Source organism: Trachemys scripta, chromosome 1, assembly GCF_013100865.1.
Source record: "Trachemys scripta elegans isolate TJP31775 chromosome 1, CAS_Tse_1.0, whole genome shotgun sequence".
Taxonomy (NCBI): Eukaryota; Metazoa; Chordata; order Testudines; family Emydidae; genus Trachemys; species Trachemys scripta.
In genome coordinates this window covers 105,755,232-105,782,763 of record NC_048298.1, presented here as the reverse complement: position 1 = coordinate 105,782,763, position 27,532 = coordinate 105,755,232, and the positions used below count along the sequence as shown (strand labels likewise).

The following is a 27,532-nucleotide window of genomic DNA, read 5'->3' as shown; positions in this document are numbered from 1 at the left end:
ATTTTGGGGAAATTTGGTAGGATTTGTTTTAGTGTGTATAAAAGGCATTTTCAAGCTTTGGGAAAACAGCTCAAATATATTCTTGTCCTAAGCTAAATCAAAAACATCTAGTTTTAAAGCTTCACTAGGCATGTACATAACCCTCAGCAAGAAATATATATTCTGCCAAATTGTAACAAAGTATGGTGAAAAATTTCTTACAGAAGTCTGCAAAGAGTATGGTTATTCAGGTATTTGCATTGCGCAAGTTTGTATGTCTAGATTATGAAATAAACAGTTCCCCATAAGAAGGTACAGGTATATCCCATGTTTACGAGCATGGGAGAAAGTTTTGATTTCAATGTGCAATCATTTCATTAACACAGATGTGGCGCTTTTACACATGAATTTCATTGAAAATGTATGTGATTTAATTCCATCCCTTTCAGATTTCTCATTAAAAAAAAAATTCTGAGCAAAATTTTCCCTTCAATTATTCCAGATGTACATGAGTGGAATTCTACTGATTTCAATTAAATTAACTCCAGAATTATCCAGTAAATTTAAGGGTCCAAGAACAAATGGACAAAATCTGTTCTTGCTGTGCAGAGTGGAGCTTTACACAAAAATAACAAAGAAGAATTAATGTGAAAAATACACTACTCCAGATAGTGGTTGAAAATGTGTATACAAAGCTTCAGGAAATTTGTAGTTATGGTACTCACAGCAACCACAATCCAGCCATACTGCAAATATTAAGTCATAGATTTTACAGTATATACAGCAATTCAAAATACAGCACTAATAATAAAAAAAATCTGAGTTCATATTGCTGTGGGAAACAACTCCAGTAGTTTGACTTGCATGATTAAATTCTAAATCATAGCAATGTATTAAAACGTCTCATTCAATTCGGAACAAGCAGTGCTATCAGGAGAAAATTTAGGAAACAGAAAGAGAATCCTACCCAAGGCACCAGTCTTTTATTGTTCAGTTTTAATCCCATTTTCTTGCATTTTCAAGATGCCATGTCCTTTAATCTCCTCCATGAGAAACAAATCCAAAAAAATCTCTTGAACTCACTCACACTCTTTGCACAGTCAGTGTGCTGGAGGACAATTCCATTTAGAACATCTGATTTCCTACATTTGTTCCTTAAATCTACATATTTCATCTACTAAACTCCTATGAATCTGGTTGCATTTATATTGAAGTGCATACACAGCATCAAATCTCTAAAAAGCTGTTTGTAATATATTACCTGGTCAATACACCGCCCTTTGCACTGAAGAACAATTACTTCTAAAAGTTTGGCTGCATGACACTCTGCATCTTCTCCTGCATCTCCAGTTAATACCTAACAACAAGAATGATAATTCAGCCCAACAACATCGTATGCAATCTGCTGTGGAAATACACATACACACACGAGAGAGAGCATGTGTATGGAGAGATGTATATATAAGAAACCATGGTAAAGGGGCACAAGACTGGAGAATTCAAACTGCGACCTTAGAGCTTGCAAAATCCATATCATTCTTTACAAACATTAACATTTTTCCATTATGTTATTTCAGTGCTTGTCCTTTTCTTGAGGAAAACATTATTTTACAAGTTATTATGAGTATCCTTGATAATTGGTATTTTCTGCGATGTGATTTCAGTTTTGGTGACTAATGGTAGATTAACAGCCTGACAAAGTGAAGTACTGTTTTCCACAGAACAGGTACAACATGAGCAACAGCATGGCAAGTTTCTTCCACAATGGTCTATCCACTTGCTTCATGGATGAAAGGGGGAATTCAATTCCCATGTCCATTTAAACCGTGGCCTCTCTGAGGAGGAGATTGTGGAAATGGTTTCTGTGATGCGTCCACTGGGAACCGAGCTAAGGCTTATCATTTCACCTTGACCAATCAATCACCACCAACTGGCAAGCTTTGCTCACTCTTATTTTGAATATTTGGTGCTCAAACATCAAGGGTGAGGACTATGACAAGGAATCCAAGTCTTACCTTTTTACACATAGTGTAAATGATTTCTAAATGTTTTGGATTAGACAGTAAAGTATCAGTGTCGATGGTCACATAATTGTGCATGAGAGGCATCATATCTAAAAAAACAAGAAAAGATTTTATAAAAAAACAACACCCCCAAAACTCTAACCATTAAGGCCCTGACCCGGCAATGGGATCTACTTGCTTGGATCCCTGAGCCTGACAGGAGTCCTAAAGCTTCTGCATACAGCTCTCTGTGCTAGCAGATGTCTTTGCGAGATGGGGTTTTTAAATATAGATGGAGAAAAGAATTAGAACAGACATAACTACATTTTAGCTAACGAATTGATCGTTTCATAATTTTTAGGATTTTCCTTTGAGCTCTGGACCTACTACAATGTGTAAAACTGACTTATTCGGCCAAATTTCTCCAAGCAAAGAACAGTGGCATTAGCTCACTGTGTTGTACTGGGGTGTTCACAACAAGGCCCAAGCACACGTGCTCTTTTCACTAATACAGACCAAAAGAAAGTAACTCCATTAGATAGCTTTTTGAAGCTGCATCCGCAAACAGTTACAATACACTACAGCTGGGGAACAGTCATACCTGCAAAGTATTCAAAGCAATCCTGCTGGAAAACTTCATATAGAACACCTAAAAGCTGCCACATTTGGGGGGAAATCATCTGGCACGTCAAACTGTATGCCAAGGAGAGAATTTCTTCATAAAACTCTGAAGAGAAGAAAATTTGAGGTAGGGGTCTGTAAAAGAGAAGTTTTGCTTGCAAATACCATAATCTCTCAAACACATGCCCTCAGGCTATACAGCAATGAGCAGACAGCTTTGGAAAGGTAAAATGTTATATAGTGAGAGACTGAAGAATATGGACTGAAAAATTCCAATAAAAAAGGCATCACACTATATTTAGTTTCTTATAATCATTGAAAAAATGCATTACCAGTGTGTGACATTGTGCAGGCTATATGATTTTATAAAAATATGCTAATGAGTGACTATAATGTGACTGGAATATGCTTCATGCAAAAGGTCTCTTGTAATGTATCATTACAAAGCTTATCATCTATAAATAATCTATAAATGTATCACTTGTATCTAAAACTAGAAATATGAAATGTAACTCTGAGGGCCTATTGTAATTATGCAAAGTGTGGGCCATTAATGGTGGTTTGGAATCTTCATGACTCCCATTGACCGGGACAATTGACTGCAGATGGCTCTGTTTTACCTGTAAGTCTTTCTATATACGTGTGTGCTGGCAAGTGGGTAATGAAGTCTTGCAGTGACATGTGATCATGTCACCTGAACTGGAATCCATCTTTAACCTGGTGCTTTTCCATGGGGAGGAACCCAGAGGGACAAAGGATTCCCGCCTTATGCAAAAGGTATATAAATGGGTGGAACAGAACAAGGAATCCCCTAGTTACCACCTGAGCTGGAACAAGAGCTGTCCCAGGGGAAAGGATTGTGCCCAGACTAGGAAGGTGTCCAGTCTGAGAAAAGAAACTTATTGAAACATCTCTCAGGGTGAGGTTTTACCTGTATGCAGTTGTATTACTGTATTAGGTTTAGATTGGCATGTTTTATTTTATTTTACTTGGTAATTCACTTGGTTCTGTCTGTTACTACTTGGAACCACTTAAATCCTACTTTCCGTATTTAATAAAATCACTTTTTACTTATTAATTAACTCAGAGTATGTATTAATACCTGGGGGGGGCAAACAGCTGTGCATATCTCTCTATCTGTGTTATAGAAGGCGAACAATTTATGAGTTTACCCTGCATAAGCTTTATACAGGGTAAAACAGATTAGGTTTTAGACCCCATTGAGAATTGGGCATCTGAGTGTTAAAGACAAGAACATTTCTGTAAGCTGCTTTCAGTCAAGTCTGCAGCTTTGGGGCAAGTAATTCAGACCCTGGGTCTGTGTTGGAGCAGACAGGCGTGTCTGGCTCAGCATGACAGGGTGCTGGGGTCCCAGGCTGGCAGGGAAAGCAGGGGCAGAAGTAGTCTTGGCACATCACTTGGCAGTTCCCAAGGGGGTTTCTGTGATTCAACCCATCACACAGTGAACTAAAGAAATTGTTTCTAAAACATTTTCACACTTTTTTCTATTCTCTAAAGATTTGTTTTAATTTACAGGCTTTACTATAAAACTCTGAAGCTTTTTAATATAGGGAACTGCTAGGAGCATAAATGTAATCAAAGGTCACTTCCCCTTAATTTCAAATCAAGTTAAAATTTTATACGGAACTGAGTTTGATGCTTTTCAGTGCTCCAATGCACAGAAACTAATGTAATTTACTGTAGTAGTTTTAGTAACATGAAAATAGGAGATCAGGATATACAAATCAGAACTAAAAATGAACTTCCTTTAGTCCTGAGAGAAGTGGCTTATTCAAGCCTGAGCTGAAGTCCTGACAAAGTACTCGGCAGGAAGACAGTACTATTTGCTCTGTTAGATTTAAAAATATTGCATTAGTAACTTTTTTCTGCCATATAAAACAAACTGGATACTTCAAAAAGCCAGCTTCTGCATATACCTATTACGTGTTTCTGCAAAACGAGGCCAATGATCTGTAAACAAATGCTCTCCAACTGTTGAGTTATCTGAAATAAAAATAAGACAGTTTATTTAAAAAGCTACAATCAGAGTAACTTGATCCATCCACTTGACTAATTCAGTTTGACTAAGCAGTTCTTTCAAGGAAAAGAGAGTTTCCATCCTGGTTTAAACGCTTTCAACTATCATCAGAATGTTTCAGGGACACACTCAAGTTATAAGTACTCAGCTATTTTAAAAAATAGTTTTCCTGAACATCGTTCTTAGAACTGTTTACTTAACAGACTGATCATCATTTTAATACTTCCTAACTAATGGTTGCTCCCATACACTAGCTGAGAGCTCCGTCACACTGGAAGAGCACCCCCTTGCTCCAGCTGCTGCATCCAAAGGATCTGAGGACAGACATCTGCACAAAAACCCTATAGGGCTGAGGAGGGAAAAAGAGCAAAAAAAAAAGAAAAGATGTTCCTGCCTGTGGCCCATACTGAACTTCCCAGAAGACAGTATTAGATTGTGTTGGGGAAAAGGGTGCCGTTTGCTGGAATGAGCAGGTTTTACTGTGAGTAGCTATTTTGTTGTTGTTGGGCAGGGAGAATGTATTTAGGGGTGAAAACTGTCAGAGTCACAAAAGAGAAGTGTAGGTCCTCATTAGAAGCCTACATAAAATCAACAAACATGGACATTTAATTTTATTAACAGACGCATTCATTAAGGGCTAATTCCTGCAAGGTGTGGAGCACTCTGCCCCCAGTATAGCAAAGCTCTTGCGCATACGCTCAGCTTTAAGCTCCTTGTGCTTTTGAAAGTCAGGCCAATTCTTTTGGTGCCTGAATACAGATTTAAGAGTCTAATTTTAGGTTCTTTTTCAAATCTTGACCATAGTCTATTTCCATAAAAAGGCAGTAAATTGTAGTGTTCATGTATGTGTAAAAGATCCTGAGATAAAGTGTTAAGCATTATCTTGTGCTGTATACTACAAAACAGTGAGCTACTAAGTTCTCACAAAAAGACTAACTTAGCATAGATGCCCACTAGACTAAAAGCTGAACAAACCCCAAAGAACAGTATTTCAATCTACCAGTGCTAAAGCTCATTTTAGATCCTAGTTTCCATTCTATTTCTTAAAAGATGGAAAAAGATCTTTTATGAAAAACTGAAGATGCTTTGAAATCTTAGCTGAAATGCAGTGGTCACCAAGAAAATCTTTTCAGACATTTCTTGTCAGATGATTGATATGTCTCAAAAATAGGTTTACTTCTTTTGATGAGAACTTGTATAACCAAGGAAGCAGCATGATCTAGGACAGTGGTTTTCAAACGTTTTAGGCTGTGTTCCCCTTTCCAAATAGTCTACCATGTACCCAATCTGAGATACGCACAGGTGACAAGTGGTAAGGGGCACGCAGGGGCATGTTTTCAAACATTCAAAAAAAGCTAGAGGAACATTTTGGGGTGGGTCAGGCCCTGTGCAGCAGGGCTCAGGGAGGGAGCGCCACTTCCACCCCCTGACTCACCTCAGTGGGCCACCCCAGGGTTGGAGGGGCACAACCAAAAATTGTAATTCAAAGTGGGGTTTGGCCCGAGGTGAATCAGGGAGTGGAGGCAGCGCTTCCTCCCCAAGACCTGCCACAAGCAAGTCATGGGGTGGAGGTGGCGCTCCGTCCCCGAGCCCAGCTGTGCAGAGCTGTCCCCACCCCAATGTCCCTTCATGACCCTTAGGGTGGCGTACCCCACAGTTTGAAATCCTCTGTACTAAATAAAATGCATTGTCCACCATTTCAGGATTTTTCTTGCATACCCCCTGACGAGAGCTCACATACCCCATGGGTATGCGTACCCCAGTTTGAAAACCACTGATCAAGGACAAAACATCTTCCTGCTGTAATACCAGCTAAGCTCAGAACTACCCAACGACTGTGTGACATTGGGGCAAGTCAATTGACCTTCTTTGTACCTCACTTGACACAATTGTAAATTCAGAAAAAAGCAGAAGGCAACCCTAAGCTGAGCTTTACCTAGTAATGAAATTAGGAAAAAAGTTCCTCCTGCAGATAGCTCATGAATATATATAGTCTAGAACTCATCCTGCAGTACAATAATATGTTGATCAATCTCAGTCAATTCCATCCAGGTAACTGCTGAGTTCAACATCAAAGTGTACATTGCCATTACCAATAGTTATCATACTGCAGTTACTGTAAATTATAACAAACATTCTCAGGGGAGAATTTAGCTTAAAATTTAGCAAATACAGCTGTATTTGTAACAGCCTGCAACACTTTCTACTAATATATTTGCTATAGTAAAGGCTAAAGTGTTATTTCCTCAAAAATGTCAATTATCTCTTAAAGATGAGTTCTGTACAACTGAAAATTAGCATTTTACATTGAGCTTTAAATTTATGTTTACTGAGAGGGATCACTTGATCCTAATACACCAAGCTCCATAACTATTACATGCTCTTTTCAACTCAAGCTATTTAATATATATATAAAACTGCTTGTTGTGATGAATAAAATGAGAGAAGACTAGATGTGTAACTGAGAGTCATCTCACCTCTTTGTGATCTTCCACAACTGTTAGAATAGTGTCAATGGTGTGTAAGATTCCCATTGCCATCACTGTCTTGTCCTCCACTTCCTCATATTCTTCACTCTGAAGAACTTTACCAAATATCTCAGCCTTAAAAAGAAAAAAAGAAAAGAAAAGAGCAAACAGACAGATCTTCTAGAGGCAACTCATACTTCCAGCTTGCCTCGTAGGAAATGAGGGATTGCCCTTTGACTGATAATGAAGTGGCTGCAGTGTTCTCAAATTATTAAAACATCTGTGATAAAGCCACCAGTGGTGAGAGGCACGCCTGATATTTCTGTAAGGGAACTGGGGAAGTTTGGGAAATTGAAAAACCTTCTCCTCCCTCCTCTGATAAACCTAACTGTGGCAAGTCACTTAAGTTAAATAATCAAAGCTATTAAATATCCTGGCTTGTTTAGAACAGCAACAGCTATCAAAACAGTCAAAACTACTGTAATTTTAAGGACTAAAGTTTAACTTTTTGAAGAGAAACTGTCAGGTAGTTTAACCCCCAAATTTACATGGGGGGGGGGGTTACAAGGGCTACTATTGACAGATAGGTTTTCAGTAAAGTGTTTTAAAAACATCAATGAAAACAGCTTACGTTGGAGCTAACACATGGAGTATATGCAGATCAGAATTTGATGCCATCATGCTACTGCATGAATAGGCAGACTAGAACTGAAACAGAACAAACTAGATGACTCAGCTATTTTCATCATCCAAGCTGAAATCCAAAAGGAAACAGAATAAACAATGAAAAGCAAATCAGATTTTAAAGATTCTTTATTTTAAATAATCAAAGAAGCTGTAAGCAATATAGGTGGGAATTTTTTAAAATTATGATTTTAAACCTGCCAGTGTCCCTTTAAAAAAAGGCTCATTTCAAACAAGCTTGCAACAATGTTTAATAAGCTAGGCCTAGGACTGTGACTACAATATTGTTCTACTGTCTCTTACCAGGTGTTGTGTCATGTCAACAGCGATGGTAGCTACTTCCTGATTGTATTCACAGATCATCTTCTGGATAACATTAGTAAGATCATCATTTTCTGTCTCTCTAACGATGTGCAACAGCTCCTGCATAACGGGCCTGACGTACGGCTTTACATATTCCTTTGCTAATAAGACAACAAAACAAAATTAGGAAAAATCAACTTTCCATAAAAACAAATATACAATCTGTCTTAGTTATCAGGATTCTTACTGTTCTCTTAAGCAAAAACACTTAAAACAATTCATTTCAAGTAAAAGTTGAGTCAGTCTAACAGTGTGTACTTTTTAGATTCAAACATATTACATAATGTATATACTCAGACATCTCCCACCACTTAGAATTCTGTCCACAGAAATGATCTACTTCCATGAGAGACATGCACATCTAGTATCTGGCCCTAAACATACCCATTGCTTCAATTCAATGTTAAAAAAGAAGATACCATTCAGTTTGTTAACTGAATTGTGTTGATTCAGTTTTCTTTTGTTCAAAAACCTGTCAGAAAAATCTGTAGCCAATGTTCCATGATGTACATTGTAGCTAATGAGCAAATTAACTTGTCTAAATGTGATTAAGTGTTCCAGGGATCTATATCTCTAAATGCAAGAACTGTTTATATACCTCCACAGCAAATTATAGCAACATGTCATCTAGGCAGGGAAAATAATCAGTATATCCTTCAATGAACCATTGTAGCATACCTTGCTCCTGATTGCTTATTAAGGCCTGAAGAGCTATGGCAGCTTCTACTTTGACAGGCATTTCCTTGTCGTCAATCAAGCTCTTCTTTGCCAGCTCTACTGCATTCCTTAGGTTGAGTTCATTGTGGAATTTCAATGTGCTGAATGAATGAAGAACCCAACAGGACTGTCGTACAAAAAGAAAGCAAGTCAGGAGCTACTTAAGTTATAGAATTCTTTAAAGAATTTCAGTTACATGCTAACAGTTCTTTATCTGTTTTAAATTGATGCTCTTTTGTTTGCACATTTACAGAGTATACATGCACTACTACATACTCTGCAGGTTTCACACTACAGTGGTTCTTCTGCTCCTTTCCCCAAACATCTATAGATTCAATATATAACTGTAATTGTTATACTAAACTTCTATCAGGAACAAGAGAGCTTGGGATTTATTTTTTAAAAGTTTTCTTCCTAGGCAATGAGATGTACACTTAGCAGGAAAATTAATCACTCATTACTGATTGATGTGGGCATAGGGGGGGAAGAGCTTAGGGATTAAACCCAGCCCATCCTCAAAGTGGCATTAACTGCTCTCTGAAAACTGGATTTGGCTTTAGCTCAAACTCCTGAGATTTGCTACAGAATCATCATATAACCATAGAAAAGTAGGGCTGAAAGGAACCTCAAGAGGTCATCTAGTCCATCACCCTGTGCTGAGACAGGACCAAGTATGCTTAGACCAGGGGTGGGCAAACTACGGCCCATGGGCTGAATCCGGCCCCTCAGGGCTTTGGATCCAGCCTGCGGGATTGCCACTCCTGTGGCGCCGCGCCGCTCCCTGCGGCCTCTGGGGGCAGGGGGGAGGGAAAAGAGCTCCGCGCGCTGCCCTCGCCTGTGGTTTCCACACCTGAAGCTCCCATTGGCCCGGGGCCAGGGCAGACAGGGATCCTGCCTTAGTGGCGCAGCACCACTGCCACCCCGGAGCCGCTCCAGGTAAGCAGTGCTGGGCCAGAGTCCGCACCCCTCCTGCACTCCACAACCCCAACCCCCTGCCTGGAGTCCCCAACCCCCAGCCCTGAGCCCACCCCCACACTCCACATCCCTTCTGCACCCCAACCCCCTGCCCTGAGCCCCCTCGTACATCCCACACCCCTCCTCCGACCCAACCCCTTGCTCCGAGCCCCTTCCTGCACACTGCACCCCCTCCCATACTGTGCACTCCCTCCCACACCCCAACCCCCCGCCCCAGCCCTACATTCATGGCCCTGCATGCAATTTCCCCACCCAGCTGTGGCCCTCGGGCCAAAAAGTTTGCCCACCCCGGCTTAGACCATCCCTGACTGGCGTGTCTAACCTGTTCTTAAACACCTCCAGTGACGGAGATTCCACAACCTCACTTGGTAACCTATTCCAGTTTTTAACTATCCTTATAGTTAGAAAGATTTTCCTAATAGCTAACCTATATCTCCCTTGCTGCAGATTAAGCCCATTACTTCTCGTCCTACCTTCAGTGGACCTAGAGAACAACCGATCTTTATAACAGCCCTTAATATATATAAAGGCTTATCAGTTCCCCCCTCACACTTCTCTTCTCAAGGCTAAACATGCCCAGTTTTTAACATATCCTCACAGGTCAGGTTTTCTAAACCTTTTATTATTTTTGCTGCTCTCCTCTGGACTCTCTCCACTTTATCCACATCTTTCTTAAAAGTTTTGTGCCCGAAACTGGACATAAGGATCATATAAGGACCTCCAAAGGTCACCATATATCAAATGCTCAAGTTTCCCAATTTGATCAAAACAGTGAGTTGAAAGTGAGCCATACAGAAATGGATCACCTAGAATTTCAAACATCTATAAATAAGTTTTACTTGCATATCATTTCAGATCAAAATGCTGAAAAGGTTTCTGTACAATGGAGTTGCTGAGAAGTAAATTATTGTTTGTGACATGTGGGAACTGCTACATTTCAGTCTGTTATTCAGAGTGAAATAAACCTGAAAAGAAAATAATCTGACACATATTGCAGTCTATAAACTTCGGTGAACTTACTCTTGCTCTGAGATACCCCAGGTTAGACATGAACAATGGAAATACGTGATTCTGTAGCATCAGCTCCATTTGATCCTTGAATACACTCTTCTGTTGAAATAAACAAAAAATTAAGTTCAAGCAGTCTTTATTTTTGGATATACTGTATTATTCAGTAACCCATATTAACTGTCAAATCCAGACTAATAAAACCATTCTCTGCCTTCACATGAATTATTTCTATCCCATTAATACATGTAGAATAATTTCTAGATGGCATTTTGACGTAGGAGCAAGAGGCACATATTGAAGAATGGGAGGCTGGCAGGCTACACAACGTATTGCTGGAACACTTTAAACATTATTTACAGAACCAGAAGAAGCCTATAAGACCAGGAGCTATTTTTTGCTATGGACACGTGTCATGGTAATCAGTGTGTCCAAGGTTCCAATTGTTGCTGGAATGTATTTTGTAACATGGTCCCATTTCATCAGTAAAGCAGGAAAGCACAAGGAACTGTTCTGTAACAAGGCAGGTAGTCTGACAGAAAGGGCTGATTGTAAAATGGGAAGAGAAAGAAGTGGCTGAAGTAATTTTAATTTTTTTTTTTTTTAAGAAGAACTTCAGATTGGTATTTTACAGCAAAAATCACTTCACAGACTTAGTAAGTGTGCTTCAGGGCTAACCACACTTTAAAAATTAACATTTTAAATTAGAAAGGACAGTTGATAATAGATTCTGATCATACACATACTGTATGCCCTCATCCTTTACCTTCAGTAAAATATCTGCTAGAGATCCCATCACGTGCAATGCTCCGTCTTTCTTTCTAGGGTCAATGTTTGGTTCTGTGAGGATCTGATAGCAAAATGCCATCATCTTCGGTAATACCTAAATATAGTAAGACACAAACAGAAAATGGAGGATAATCTGTATGTGGGGTCAGTGAACTATTTAAATCTATTTATTAGCATCTTTCTTTTAAAGTTTGAAAACTCAAGAACTTAAAGCTTTCATATAGTACCAATGTGAACTAATCCACATTGCCCATAATGTATTATGGCAACATGGCAGTCTCTTTCCAGTTAATGTGGAAAGCCCTATTATAAGCCTCTTTCTAATCACAACCCTCAAATTTGTCAAAAATAGATGCATCTGCCTGAAATTTCACATTAGTAATCATAAGTGAGGTACTTTTTTTTGATACTTCAAAGCAAATTAGAAGAGGTGATTTGGAGATACAGGGGTTCACACAAGGCAGTAATTTCACTTGTTAAATTTCTTCCCAACTTCTTTTCTGACTCGTTCTACATAAATTCCAGAACAGCGAGGTCTAGAAACTCGAGATTACAACAAATCTATTGATTTTTACAAGACTTGGACAGGTCTCTTGGCAGAATCATTCATTTAATGTGGTTTCACATACATTATATGCTTTGCAGACTTCATGAAACGAAGACCCCAATGCAGACTACTACAATGGGGACGGTGGCAGGCAAGGAACCACGTTGGGGCAGGTGAGGGGAAAGATCATAGTCTATATAAGAAATTAGATTTTAAGTGTTCAGAGCTGCAGACTTGGTTTGACTCTGAAAAGTTACTATAGAACAGCAGCCTGATGCTTCACATTTATTGTGTCTCAAATGACTTCCAGTATCAAATGTGCTTTGTTCTAACTACTAGCCCTGCAAAGTCAACTTGGGCATTCAGGGCCAGGCTGGCTTCTGTCCTCACACGTCACCAAAAATAATGGAACTTCTACAGGAAAGTTAGGTCCTCATTTAAACCTTTGCACCCCCTTCCCTTTCAACTGTTCAGAACTTAGTAAATAATTCTAACAAACACGCAGACAAAGGAATCAAATTTAGCCCACTTCATCTTAGCTGTGTACTTTAGTCACTAAAGTCAGAAGGGAGAATTCTGAATAAACAAAGCGAGCAGATCCATAGGAAGGTGCCATTTTTACTGTCACTTTTCAGAGCAAAAGTGCACATTGAAGTATCTATCAAAAACTCAAATTGTTTGATCTTACACAAAAAGGTAGGTCAGAGGAAGGGGCAGAGACAAAGTTGGTTGGCTATCCTTAATACTGCATCTTTACGATTTTTAATTCTTGATTTTTTGCAGTCTAACCTAAACAGACTTTTCAGGATAATACCTGTGTTCTTTAAGAAAACTACAACATTGTCTCAAAGGCTTTTTCATTACCTAATTGACAGATATTTACAACCTTAACTGAAACTCAGTCAAGTTTTTTGCCTGGTAAGATATATATTTAACAAATTAACCAACAATGAAAAATGCATCTGTTCAACATGAGATAGTATACCTGTCTCTGAGATGCTTAGCATTTGAATTTCTTGATTTGTGTTTAAAACTTTCGGTCTTAATGCTGCCTTAAAAGGTTTTTTAAAAAAAGAAATAGGTTGTGGGCAAAGAAAAGTTTCATATCCATTTCCAGCCAACTGTTCTAGAAAGATAATAAGAGCTTGAAAAATTTACTCATACACCTATCAGCCTGAAAGACCAGGGTACTTAGCAGGAAAATACTTGTCCTGTTACATCGCATAAAACCATAACCCTTGTCATTTAAGGAATATAAATAGTTATATACTGTTTATCATGTACCATAGTGAACATCACTGCCAATCAACTTAATACGCTTTAAAATGCAAGTTACTCCATCTCTTTTGTTTTCCTCATACCTTCTATCCTTTCCAGGTTTCATGCTATTTTTCCATTCCACCCCCCCCGCCCCCACCGCCCTATAAAAATTCATGGTCTCTCCTTTCTTGGCTGTCTTCAGTGTCTTTTTCCATACACTGTGTTCCCTACCTTCTCTTCTATAAATTGTTTGCTCTCCCACCAACTTCTTTCTAAATATAGCATTTCTTTTTTAATATATCATCAAGCCCTCTTCTATCCACTCCCTTCATCCGCTGCTACTCCACTCTCTTACACAGTGTTGAGAACATTACCACCTATCTTGTAGCCAAAAGACTAAATCGATTAGCCAAAGACTGATATGAAAATAGGGGAACACCTATGCTGTTCAGAAGCAACATTTAGGTGAGAAATCAACCCACCACCCAGCTGTTGGGACGGAGAGGATGTTGGGATTCCTACCAAGGTGCTATCTGTAAGCAAGCTCTAAGAACAGTCTGCCATATTTACCTCTGGCTAGTAGGTAAATAATACATTTGAATCCCTCAATTCTGGCTGCTGGAAGGGAGAAGTATTCTCCCTTGTTACCCAAGAGCATTCCTGGCTGCTGCACGGTGATGGTGTATAGGGGTCGCTCCTACTGTTTAGGATCTTCCTCCCCCGTGAGTAGTTCTCATGCCTGTTTCTTCTGCTCCTGTCTACTGCTTTCCCAAGAAACAGCAGACTGAAACCAACTTGATTCTCAGCAGTTTCACTGCTGCCCACAGGATTCTAAATAGCAACAGTGAAAAACTAATGTGAATCAGGTCCACTTCTCCCTTTGCTGTAGCTTAGGAAGCTCTGAGCCCCAGAGACCTTGGGGCTGTCTGCCTGCAGACTTGGGAAGACATTAACTGTATCTGTTCATACTCAGTTCACATCTGGAAGGTGAATCTTTGCAACCATAATGACTAGAAACTTAGTTTAAACATAGAAATTGAAATTTTGATTACATGGAAGTTGATAGCACTCATTCATTGCAGGGTAGATTCTTCAAGGCTTGAGGATAATACAGAACCATTTGAGATAGACAGATGCCCTTTTAAAGAAAGAATAATTTTTTAAAAAGGAATTATTCAGTACCTCTTTTCGCTTCTTTGCTGCAGTGTAGAGGAGATTCTGGGCTGCTGTTGTAGGGGATGCATAATCCTCAAACACATCTAACAATGTTTAAAGAAAGTGTTTTCAGTCACTGAGTACAATTTAATAATAAAATTCTCACAGATCATTTTCAAATATATGTAGAGTAAGAGCTTTGGATGGATGTCACAGAACCAGGGTGACAAAAGAACATTACATTTATTCATGTTCTTCTTCATCCTCTGGACTCTGATAACTGAGTGTCAGTCACCTTTGACCAGTGTTTATTTTGTCAACTACCTTCCCAATATACCAAATACCAATCACTCTCTTTTTGAGAGATTTATTTTTTCTGTGGTATCTAAGGCCTTGTCTACACTACGAGAGTAGTTCGATTTTACTTAAATCGAATATTTGGAATCGATATTGCAAAGTCGAACGTGTGTGTCCACACTAAGGACAGTAATTCGACTTTGTGAGTCCACACTAACGGGGAAAGCGTCGACATTGGAAGCGGTGCACTGAGGGCAGCTATCCCACAGTTCCCGGAGTCCCCGCCGCCCATTGGAATTCTGGGTGGAGCCGCAAATGCCTTCTGGGTAAAAAAAAAAGGGGCCAGGGTGCTTTTGGGTAACTGTCGTCATCCGTCCATCACTCCCGCCCTCCCTCCCTCCCTGAAAGCGCCGGCGGGAAATCATTTCGCGCACTTTTCAAGTCATTGACAGCGCGGACGCCACAGCACTGTGAGCATGGAGCCCACTGCAACCATCGCTGCAGTTGTGGCCGCTCTCAACGCCTCGCAGCTTATCATACAGGTTGCCCTGAGGCAGATGCAGAAAAGTCAGGCGAGGAGGCTACGTCAACGCGGTGATGGCCTGAAGTCTGAGAGTAGCACAGACCTCTCAGAAAGCAGGGGACCCAGCGCCGAGGACATCACGGTGGCAATGGGTCATGTTGATGCTGTGAAACGGCGATTCTGGGCACGGGAAACAAGCACTGAGTGGTGGGACCGCATAGTGCTGCAGGTCTGGGATGAATCACAGTGGCTGCGAAACTTCCGCATGCGGAAGGGAACTTTCCTTGAACTTTGTGAGTTGCTGTCCCCTGCCCTGAAGCGCAATGACACCCGGATGCGACCAGCCCTGACTGTCCAGAAGCGAGTGGCCATAGCCCTCTGGAAGCTTGCAACGCCTGACAGCTACCGGTCAGTCGCGAGCCAGTTTGGGGTGGGCAAATCTACCGTGGGGGTTGTTGTGATGCAAGTAGCCAAGGCAATCGTTGATGTACTGCTGCCAAAGGTAGTGACCCTGGGAAACTTGGAGGCGATCATAGATGGCTTCGCAGCGATGGGATTCCCAAACTGCGGTGGGGCCATAGATGGAACTCACATCCCTATCCTGGCACCGGACCACCAGGCCAGCCAGTACATTAACAGAAAGGGCTACTTTTCCATGGTGCTGCAAGCACTGGTGGACCACAGGGGACGTTTTACCAACATCAATGTCGGATGGCCGGGCAAGGTTCATGACGCTCGTGTTTTCAGGAACTCTGGTCTGTTTAGACGGCTGCAGCAAGGTATTTACTTCCCGGACCACAAAATAACTGTTGGGGATGTGGAGATGCCTATAGTCATCCTCGGGGACCCAGCCTACCCGCTAATGCCCTGGCTCATGAAGCCCTATACAGGTGCCCTGGACACTGAAAAAGAACTCTTCAACTACCGGCTGAGCAAGTGCAGAATGGTGGTGGAGTGTGCTTTTGGACGTCTCAAGGGGAGATGGAGAAGCTTGCTGACTCGCTGTGATCTCAGCGAAACCAATATCCCCATTGTTATAGCAGCTTGCTGTGTGCTCCACAATCTCTGTGAGAGCAAGGGGGAGACCTTTATGGCGGGGTGGGAGGTTGAGGAAATTAGCCTGGCTGCTGATTACTCACAGCCAGACAGCCGGGCGATTAGAAGAGACCAGCGGGAAGTGCTGTGCATCCGGGAGGCTTTGAAAGCAAAGTTCCTGAGTGAGCAGGGTAACCTGTGACTTTCTAATTTTGTGTACAGAGAAGCCTTCACCCCACTTCCAACACACGTTTCAAAATAAAAATAGTTCTACTTTGTTAAAGCACACCGTTTTCTTTAATACTGTTTTCGCGGGAATTTTTTAAAACTGGGACGCAGACTGTGGTGCGGAGCGGGTGTAGTGTAGTCGCGCGAATGCAGCTTCTAAACTCAAGGACTGACAGGCTCCGCTGCGGTGGGATGGTTCTTTCAACGGAGCCTGTCACCCCTCCTGATACGGACTGTGTGTATGGGGGGGTCTATGTGAGTTTGTGGCAGGGGTGGGACGGTTACAGATCCCCTGCTGTGTGGCTCTGTGATCCTGCCTAAGGACCGCCGCTTAAGATCTCTAACTGCCCTCCCCTGACACAAAGTCACAGAGCAACCCACCCCCCACCACATAACATGAAAAGAACCTCCCAGACTAACCAGGGTAAGTAGTCACAGCATCACTGCACTATGTATGTGCCCTGCTGCTGTGCCTGCCCCCGACTATGTACCCTGCCAAAGGTGACTGTCCTGTCCAATTACCAACCCCCTTTCCCCCCCCTCCTCCAAAAGAACATGATGGAAACAGTAGTTAACAGAAACATATTTTTTATTATCAACTACACATGGGACTGGGAAGTGAAACTTGGACGGGGGCTTGTGTCAGGCGGGAAGGAAAGAACTTGTCAAACTTTGGGGAATGAGAGCCTTCTGCTGCTCGAGCTCTCTGCAGGGGTGGAGTGAGAGTTAGCAGGGACTCTGCCGCCTCTCCTTCTGTGCACTTTGGGTGAAGGGAGTATGGGACTTGGTGGCGGGGGAGGGAGGTTAGAGATGGACTGCAGCGGGGCTCTGTCCTCCTGCCTCCGTTCCTGCAGAACATCCACAAGGCGCCGGAGCGTGTCCGTTTGCTCCCTCAGTAGTCCAAGCAGGGTTTGAGTCGCCTGCTGGTCTTCCTGACGCCACCTCTCCTCCCGATCCATGTTGGCTTGGTGCATTTGGGACAAGTTCTCCCGCCACTGGGTCTGCTGTGCTGCCTGGGCTCGGGAGCAGGCTATAAGCTCTGAGAACATGTCCTCCCGTGTCCTCTTCTTCTTATGCCTAATCCTCCCTAGCCTCTGGGAGTGTGATGACAGGCTAGGTTGTGAGACAGTCGCAGATGGGGCTGTGGGAATGGGAAAAAGGGAGTGAATTCCTCAGAAAGATAAATGTAGTTGTGAACAAAGAACATAGTCTTTCTCTGTGAACAGGACCATGCACAGCACCTATCACATGCGCACTCAGCACAAGGTCGAATTCTCGGCCTTCGCATTCAGTGTCTGGGGTTTTGCAGAGCACTTTTGAGAACCCTGTCAGGACAACGGAATTGCTCTTGCATGCAGACATGGTAAGCCGTAGATTCGTGGCAGCTTAAAACTTTAATATTAGCAATGGCCTCATTTCACATTGAAATCAATGTCGGTCCCTGCTGCCAGCAATCCGGCAAGCAGGAAGTCTGCTCCTGTCCCACACCCTCGCGGCTGTCCCCGGGAACGATCCCTTTCGGCTGACCCTCTCCCGCCTCCACCGCGTGGCTGCAAACCAGCGGTTACAGTTCTGTAAAGGAACGGTAAAGCAGTCCCAACACTAACATTCCCCTACCTCATTCAAAGCAGGTCATCATGAGCGACATCACCCTCATGAGGATCTCTGAGAGCGACAGACAGAGAATGCTCCGGGAAAGCCTTCAAAGACCAGGGCCGTATGCCGCCATGCTGTGCCAAGCAATGATTCCAGAGTACTTGCTAGTCTCGTGGCGCGGCAACGTGTCCTACTACGGAGGACCCAATAAGGCCGCTCTCCCCAAGAACCTAATGCAGCGGATTTCAAATTACCTGCAGGAGAGCTTCCTTGAGATGTCCCAGGAGGATTTCTGCTCCATCCCCGGACATATAGACCGCATCTTACTGTAGCTGCAGTAGCAGGGACTAAACAGTAGAGCGGCTTGGGCAGGACAATCATGCAAAACCGGACATTGCTAGATTTTTTTCAAATAGTTGCACTGCCCATGACTGAACCGTTAAGTTAATCAAACTAATCATGAGAAACCCATTTTTTAAATTGTTAATAATCATGTTCTGTTACAAATAAATGTTTAGATGTTTACAACACTTACTGGATGATCCTTCACCAGATTCTGTGTCCGGGGTAACGGCTGGGGAGGGTTGGTAGGGGATCTCTGTAAGGGTGATGAAGAGATCCTGGCTGTCGGGGAAATCAGCGTTGTGAGCGCTGTCGACTGCCTCGTCCTCCTCATCTCCTTCCTCATCTTCCCCGTCCGCTAACATGTCCGAGGATCCGGCCGTGGACACTATCCCATCCTCAGAGTCCACAGTCAGTGGTGGGGTAGTGGTGGCGGCCGCACCGAGGATGGAATGCAGTGCCTCGTAGAAACGGGATGTCTGGGGATGGGATCCGGAGCGTCCGTTTGCCTCTTTGGTCTTCTGGTAGCCTTGCCTCAGCTCCTTGATTTTCACGCGGCACTGCGTTACATCCCGGCTGTATCCTCTCTCTGCCATGTCTTTAGAGATCTTCTCATAGATCTTTGCATTCCGTCTTTTGGATCGCAGCTCGGAAAGCACGGACTCATCGCCCCACACAGCGATGAGATCCAAGACTTCCCGATCAGTCCATGCTGGGGCCCTCTTTCTATTCTGAGATTGCACTGCCATCAGTGCTGGAGAGCTCTGCATCGTTGCCAGTGCTGCTGAGCTCGCCACGATGTCCAGACAGGAAATGAGATTCAAACTGGCCAGACAGGAAAAGGAATTCAAATTCAAATTTTCCCGGGGCTTTTCCTGTGTGGCAGTTCAGAACATCCGAGCTCTTACTGCTGTCCAGAGCGTCAACAGAGTGGTGCACTGTGGGATAGCTCCTGGAGCTATTAGCGTCGATTTCCATCCACACCTAGCCTAATTCGACATGGCCATGTCGAATTTAGCGCTACTCCCCTCGTCGGGGAGGAGTACAGAAGTCGAATTAAAGAGACCTCTATGTCGAACTAAATACCTTCGCGGTGTGGACGGGTGCAGGGTTAATTCGATGTAACGGCGCTAACTTCGACATAAACGCCTAGTGTAGACCAGGCCTAAGATATCACAGCGTAGTAAATGGCGGCAAAATTTTTAATGGTGACATTTACAGTAGCAGCACCAGTATGCTGCAGTGCTATGTGTATATTGGTGAAGTCCATTATGGTTTCAGGTCACTAAAAAGAAAAAGTTACAGACCTTATGAAAAACTTCATTAAATCTAAATGTATTTGAATTTAGGGTACTCTTGAATCTATGGCTATATCAAAAAACTAAAAAAGCTGAATTTTTTTTTATGTCCTTGATTGTAATTAATCCTCCTCGAAACACACTGTAAATGTATTGTATACCCTATAAAGTTCTTCTATTTTGCAAAATATTGCTACATTTGCAGCATCAGATAACAGGTGGGATATTCAATGAGGTCTAGAAATAAGAAGGCAATTTCTATTTTTCCTGGTATCTCCCAAGTAAGTCATAACAGATGCAGAATATTAAATATACTGTCAGAACTGAATTTCCCACCCTGAGTATTTCTCCCTAAACTTCATTCTTTTTTCCTTTTACAAATGAAAAATGCAAAGTCTAAGTACCTTAGCTACATAAGAAAAAATCAAAACTAAATGCTTGTCCATGAAGAATTGGATTCAGATGCTCAAGTCTTGGCTACATCTCTGCTCCCTGAATATTAATATCTTATGATGCCTTATTGTTCTACAGTACCTCTTTCTAGGTTTTATTTTCTACTATTCCAAGAAAATCTAAAGGACACTATTTTTATAAAATGCTAGCCAAAAGTTAACCAGTTTTGGTTTTTTTAAAACTTTAATTCCCTCTATGATGCTTAGTTTTGGGGACTTTTCCAACAAGTTTTCCTATACTATTTAAAAAAACAAACAAATAAACAAACAAAAAACCTATTCTCCAGTAGGACTAATCCTGAAAGGGGAACAAGGGACTTATAATTTGTACAATTATATGCAATTTATACTTTAATTCCTACATTTGTCTTTTGAAAGAATGCATATTTCTAACTATTTCAAAAACGTTAATAAAAATAAGTGGCACTCAAAATGTACCGACCTTCAACAGGGATGGAGTATGTCAAGCCCCCTTTGGTCAACTAGAGTTGCACTGCCTTACAATAGGGTCTCATGTCTAAGCATAACAGTGATTCAATACTGGGCTTTAAAGGTGAGTTTAAGTGAGCAAAATGGGGGAATCTAAGAAAACATGCATCAGGTGCCTAAGCAGCAAGGGGAGGAAGGGCAGGAATAAAGTGAACAATCAAGCTTGGTCTGAAGGGGTAAGCAACCTTTCTAGAGCCAATCTTATAAATATAACACATTATTTAAATGGACAAAACTAGCTTATTCCGACTTAGGCTTTAAAGAACAATTCACCTCACTTTTAGAGTCTCCTTCGAACTCTGGTGAAGATACAACTACAGTGGCAAATACAGTTTTGTAATTCAGGGATCTATAACGCACAATTACAGCAAAAACAGGGAGCAAACACTAAGCACAAACATTTACCAAATTTCATGCGAATGTACTCATATGGATCCTCTTGCCACAGCTCTTCATCCTCATCTTTATAACACATTAGGGAGAAAATCACTTCTTCAGATATACTCTAAGAGCAGAGAAATCAAATATGTTCAAGTGCACAGAACATATTTCAAGTATAGCTTCCCCCCCGCCAAAAAAAAGGTTTACTACATTGTACCTTTTCGTAAAGTTAAGTAAAGTTAGTTTAACCAATCCTCTTAAATTATTTTTACTGACTGGGATAATCTTACAATACACACATTGTGTTTTTCAAAGGACTCAGAAGGTAGCAATAAATTTTACTCCACCATACTCCACTCTAACACAAAAAATATACCGCAGGGCACAATCTAAGAATAGCAGAACATATAATTCTGTGCGAGGATTTCACAATGTGGCACTAAGATGAGAGTAGATCTTTTACTTTCCCCTCATCTTCCTAAAACTCATGGGATTTATCTTTTGATAAGTTAATTAAACATGGGAATTTTATGATAGGAAAACAAAATATGGAGATGAAAATCATTTTCTTTAGCTTTTTCCACATGTTCTAATGACAAAAGAAGTGGTTAAAGAAGAGCTCATTCCCTCACGGTTTGTCTTCCCTTCCTTTACCTTACAGTGCAGACAATGTTGAATATCTATAGTCACAATCATAGAAGCATAGAAATGTAAGACTGGGAAGGATCTCGAGAAATCATCAAGCCTATCCCCATGCGCTGAGGCAGGACCAAGTAAACCTAGACCATCCCTGATAGGTGTTTATCTGACCTGTTCTTAAAAACCTCCAGTGATGGGGATTCCACAACCTCCCTTCAAAGCCTATTCCAGAGTTTAACTATTCTTACAGTTAGAAAGTTTTTTCTAATATCTAACATAGATCTCCCTTACTGCAGATTAAGTCCATTACTTCTTACCCTACCTTCAGTGGGCATGAAGAACAATTGCCACCATCCTGTTTATCACAGCCCTTAACATATTTGAAAAACAGTTCTCAGGCTCCCTCTCAGTCTTGTTTACTCAAGACTCAGCATGCCCAAGATTTTTAACCTTTCCTCCTAGTTCAGGGTTTTTAAGTCTATCATTTTTGTTGCCCTTCTCTGGATTCCCTCCAATTTATTCCCATCTTTCCTGAAGCGTGGTGCCTAAAACTGAACACAGTACTCCAGCTGAGGTCTCACAGTGCCAACTGGGACAATGACCTCCCATGTCTTAAATACAACACTCCTGTTAATACACCTCCGAAGGATACTAGCATTTTTCACAGCTGCATTACATTGTGGACTCACATTCCATATGTGATCCACTATAATCTCCAGATCCTTTTCAGCAGTACTACCACCTAGCCAGTTATTCCCCACTTCGTAGTTGAGCATTTGATATTTCCTTCCTAAGTGAAATACTTTGCACTAGTCTTCATTTGAATTTCGTCCTGTTGATTTCAGATTAATTTTCAAATTTGTCAAGATCCTTTTGAATTCTAGTCCTGTCCTCCAACCAGGGCCTGCTCCAGGCACCAGGCAACCAAGCATGCTTGGGGCGGCACCTGGTAAGGGGCGGCCAATCTTGGGGTGGCGGGGGGGCAGCGCGGCGCGGCATTCCGCAGGGGGTGGGGGGCGCTCCGGCGGCACGGCGCTTGGTGGGGGGGCGGCGCGGAGCGCAGCGCTCGGGGGGTGGGTGGGTTCCGGCGGCGCGGCGCTCGGCGGGGGGGGGTGGGCTCTGGCGGCAGGGCGCTCGGGAGGGGTTCCGGCGGCGTGGCGCTCGGGGGGGGGGGGGGGGCCTCGGCGGGGCGGTGCTTTTTTTTGCTGCTTGGGGCAGCAAAAAAGTTAGAACCGGCCCTGCCTCCAATGTGCTTGCAACGTCCTCCCAGCTTTAGTGTCATATGCAAATTTGATAAACGTGCTCTCCATTCTGTTATCCAAGTAATTAATGAAAATATTGACTAATACTGTACTGATCCCTGCTAGGGTGTGTCTAGTGGCACCCCACTAGACACACCCTTCCAATTTGACTGAGACCCATTGATAACTACGCTCTGAGTATGGTCCTTCAACCAGTTGTGCACCCACTTACAGTAATTTCATCTAGATTCCATTTCCCCAGTTTGCTTATGAGACTGTCATGTGGGACTGTGTAGAAAGCCTTACTAAAATCAAGATACATCACTTCTACAGCTTCCCCTCCATCCACTAGGTGAGTAACCCTGTCAAAAAGGAAATTAGGTTAGTTTGGCATGATTTGTCCTTGACAAATCCGTGCTGGCTATTCCTTATAACCCTCTCATCCTCTAGGTGCTTACAAATGGATTGTTTAATAATTTGTTCCAGTATCTTTCCAGGAATCATACCCAAAGCAAAAGACTAAGTAATCAAAAACATAAGATTATGACTTCATTGCAGGATCAAGCAAAATAAAAAGCTGTTCTGGGAGGTTAAAAGCTCTTATTCAAATGCAAATATCTGCAATAAAGGCAAAAGGTAAACAGAACAATAAAGTAACAGACAAGTACATCTCTGTGAAAACTATTTTTCCAGACTGACTGCAGTGAGAGAGATTCTCCAAGCCCCTTCAGAAAAGCAGAAGTCTCAACTTCAGCTCATGGCAATAATGTTATTTAAATGTTTTTGACTGTGTTCTTGCACTGACCTGTATGTGTGGCTTCATCTGCTTCCAAGTTACAGAATGACTGACCCCTTGGTTCAGATAGTTTAAGATTTGCTGAAGGACACGAGGAGCAATGTATTCTTTTTGCCTGTACTGGTCTAAGATTTTTAAGAGAACCTAAGGGAATAGTAAATTTATTTGTTTTAATGAAGCATGAAGATTTTAACACACAATGTAACCATTTTATAGTGAAGACATTTTGACAGGTCAATTTCATTTTAAGTAGAAGCTCACGTATTAATCACTTCTATAATGCCTTTTATCCAAACATCAGTAATAATTTAAACATTGAAGTTCTGAGACCACAAACCTTTACTACCAGGAATTCTCCCACAACAGAATTACTAGCATTAGTGAGATTCAACACATGCATAAGTGTTTGCATGATTGGGGCCTAAATAAGTCTCAGCACTCAGTGGAATAAGTTATGTCTTCATTTCTACAGATGGAGAAAAGTAAAGCACAGATGTTAAGGGCTATATGTTCAAACTTCAGTAGCTAAAGGTAGGAGGAGCTAAATCTATACATAGGATTTAGGTGACTAAAATTTAGGTGCCAAATTTTGAGAAATCCAAATTTAAAAACTGAGCTCTAAGTGACTTCACTAAGGTTGCAACAAGTTTATGGCAAAGCTAGGAAGAGGAGCAGGAGTCCGAACAACTGCTTGCTATAACTACTAGATCAGTGGTTTCCAAACTTCTTTTCTGAGGACCCAGTTGAAGAAAACTGTTGATACCCATGACCCAACAGAGCTGGGGTTGAGGGGTTTGGGGTGTGGGAAGGGCTCAGGGCTGGGGAAGGGGATTGGGGCACGGGGTTGGAGCGCGGACTTACCTCCAGCAGCTCCCGGTCAGGGGCGCAGCCGGGGTGCAGAGGCAGGGTTCCTGCCTGTCCTGGCACCGCAGACCATGCTGCGCCCCGGAAGTGGCCAGCAGCAGGTCCGGCTCATAGGCGGAGGCATGCAAGCGGCTCTGTGCGGCTCTCGCCCACATGCACCCGCCCTCCCTCCCCCAGCTCCCATTGGCCAGGTGGAGCTGGTGCTCAGGGCAGGGGCAGCACGCAGAGCCCCATGGCCCCCCTGCCTAGAAGTTGGACCTGCTGCTGGCCGCTTCCGTGGTGCAGCGCAGTGTCAGAACAGATAGGTACTAGCCTGCCTTAGCTGGGCAGCACTGCTGATGGGACTTTTAACGTTCCGGTCGGCAGTGCTGACCGGAGCCGCTAGGGTCCCTGGGTGCTGAGCAAGGCGACCCAGTGCCTTACATGCCACGACCCAGTACTGGGTTGACACCCGAACTCTGAAAAACACTGTACTAGATCACATTCATTCTCTTTGATTAGAACAGCAATCCATTGCAACAATTGGGACCTTTCATTCTACAGTATTCCTCTATCAATAGGAGGTTTCTGTGTATATTGCAAGCAAGAAAATATTTACAGTAGGTCACTAATAATGACAGGACACCTATTATGAGTTAACATGGATGGAGAACTGGCAAGTACACAAATCACAAAATATTCTCTGGTCATTTATTTTCAAAAGGGTAGTTTTGTTTCATAATAATTCTTCATAGTAGAGTAATAAACACACTGTAGCATATTTCATAACATATACCTTCCCCTGGGGCTCCCTGGGAGTTGGGTCCTATATTTGTCCTCTCTACTACATGCTCTTTGGGGCAGGAACTGTCTGTATCTAATACAGTCACTAACACAATGTTAGCACTTAACAACCAATAAATATATAATGAATACTTAGCAATACAGTTTCACTACAGCCTCAATACATCTGAGAAGTGTGGTGAATCATGAACTTACAAGCTAGAAATGGAAAAGACCTATGTAGCTCAACTAGACCATTTGCCTTAGAAGGCAAATAGTTCCCTAAGGTACACTTCCTAGTCTTTTAGAGAGTCTACGTTTTAAGTATTTCAAGTGACGGGACAGTTTCTTTTTCAGTATCATCCATTACTTCTAATTGTACCTCCGAAATAATTTATCTTCTTTTATGTATAGCTCTTTCAAATGTACATAGAATTAGCATGTCCTCTCTCTACTTGGCTTTTTAGCCAAGCTTACACATTTAATCTCAACCTTTTTTGTGCAGAGAAAGGCGATTACGTTTCACAGAGATTTCAATATTTGGTTTCATTCTGATTTAGACCAAAGCTTTTGAAATTCTCTACAAAAGGGAAGGCAGCCCAGGCTCTAGGGCAGTCTGCCAGGCAGGCAGCACCAGATATGTGAACGCTGGAAGACCAGGTTGCTGAGGAGCTGTGAGCTGGGGCTCCCAGGCTCTGAATTCCCTGTACTCTCGCCTGGTGGGCCGAAGATGAGCTGGGAGCTTTGGAGTTTGGGAGTCGCAGCTCTCAGGGCTTCCAGCTCCTCTGCAGTCCTCCTGGCAAGCTGTGAAGGCGCCAGGAGCCTGAAAGCCCTAGCTGAGCTGGTTTCTCCACACCTTGACAGCTCTTCAGGCAGGCTGGCAAAGAGCTGGGAGCCCAGAACCCTCAGCTGCTGAGCTGACAGTACACCAGAGGGGGTGACAGTTTCACAATCTGCACGTTTTCCATTGCAACTTTGTCAAAAATCAAACCATCAAACCTCCCTGCATTCTCCAATGGAAAATCATTCTGAGTATTTCCGATCAGCTCCTAACTCCCTCCAATCTGCCTATGTCTTCCTGGTAATGACACATCCAGAAGAGATTTCAGTATTCCAGGGTTAGTTGCAGCAGAATCACGTACGAAGCGTGACCTGGAAATAAGACCTTCTTTGCTATGATGCCTCTATGTAACTGGCCCAAATTGCATCAGTCTTTTTACTAGCATTTCCTGCCTATCACCCTTACGTTTTTTGCATCATTGCAGATTTTTGGATTTCTCCCCGCTTTTGCATCACTGCAATTTGGATTATTTCCCCCAAGATGGAAATATCATTACTAACAAGAGTTCCAAGCCATTTCTCATCGATTACGATGTGTATTTGACCATTTTTTTGTGGTTTCTTTAAAGGGTCCTATGTCTTATATGAAGACGCTACAGGAAGATAACATGATTGTTCTATAGAAGTTATCCTAATTCAGAAACAAGAAACAACATCTTTACCTGTTGGATTCCCACAGCGTAGGTTTTTAAGAAGAACTCTGAAAATTCAAAATATTCTTTTGTTACATTTCCAGGACTTCCATACCTTTAAACAAAAAAGGAAAACAGGTATTTACACTTCTGAAGCAAAGTTTTCTGTTTACCAGGACAACATAGTCCTTGATTAAGCTTGCAAACATACAAAAGCCATTGAAGCAAAACTCATCTTCCACCAGAGATATATACACTGAATAATCACTTTCCACAAACATCATTCTAGGCCATTATATCCCACACAATGATCCATTTCCCCATTTTTCTTACCTATGCACAAAGCACAATGTTGTAACCAATAACTAAAGTTGCATTTTTGTCACAGGATATATGAATTTCATAGTGTGTGGGGTTTTTTTTTTTTAATATTCATGCGTTGATATTTCAGAATTTACGCATGGGCAGGTGGATGCAGTGATGAAAAGCTGAATGAATTTTACTGGAAGC

General features: G+C 42.2%; 1 protein-coding gene across 3 annotated transcripts in view; it reads right to left on the bottom strand.

Annotated features, from left to right (window-relative positions):
- Positions 1-27,532, bottom strand: part of IPO8 (importin 8) — an 84,640-nt gene that overhangs the window by 18,561 nt on the left and 38,547 nt on the right. For all 3 annotated transcript variants that reach the window (XM_034780392.1, XM_034780409.1, XM_034780402.1), the window contains 13 exons: positions 27,053-27,137; positions 23,934-24,068; positions 21,273-21,372; positions 14,635-14,711; positions 11,623-11,739; positions 10,869-10,958; positions 8,835-9,000; positions 8,097-8,257; positions 7,119-7,244; positions 4,541-4,607; positions 2,584-2,709; positions 1,995-2,092; positions 1,241-1,336 (listed from right to left, as the gene is read on the bottom strand). In XM_034780392.1, the coding sequence (XP_034636283.1) occupies positions 1,241-1,336; positions 1,995-2,092; positions 2,584-2,709; positions 4,541-4,607; positions 7,119-7,244; positions 8,097-8,257; positions 8,835-9,000; positions 10,869-10,958; positions 11,623-11,739; positions 14,635-14,711; positions 21,273-21,372; positions 23,934-24,068; positions 27,053-27,137 (1,444 nt within the window). The remainder of the gene's footprint in view (positions 1-1,240; positions 1,337-1,994; positions 2,093-2,583; positions 2,710-4,540; positions 4,608-7,118; positions 7,245-8,096; positions 8,258-8,834; positions 9,001-10,868; positions 10,959-11,622; positions 11,740-14,634; positions 14,712-21,272; positions 21,373-23,933; positions 24,069-27,052; positions 27,138-27,532) is intronic.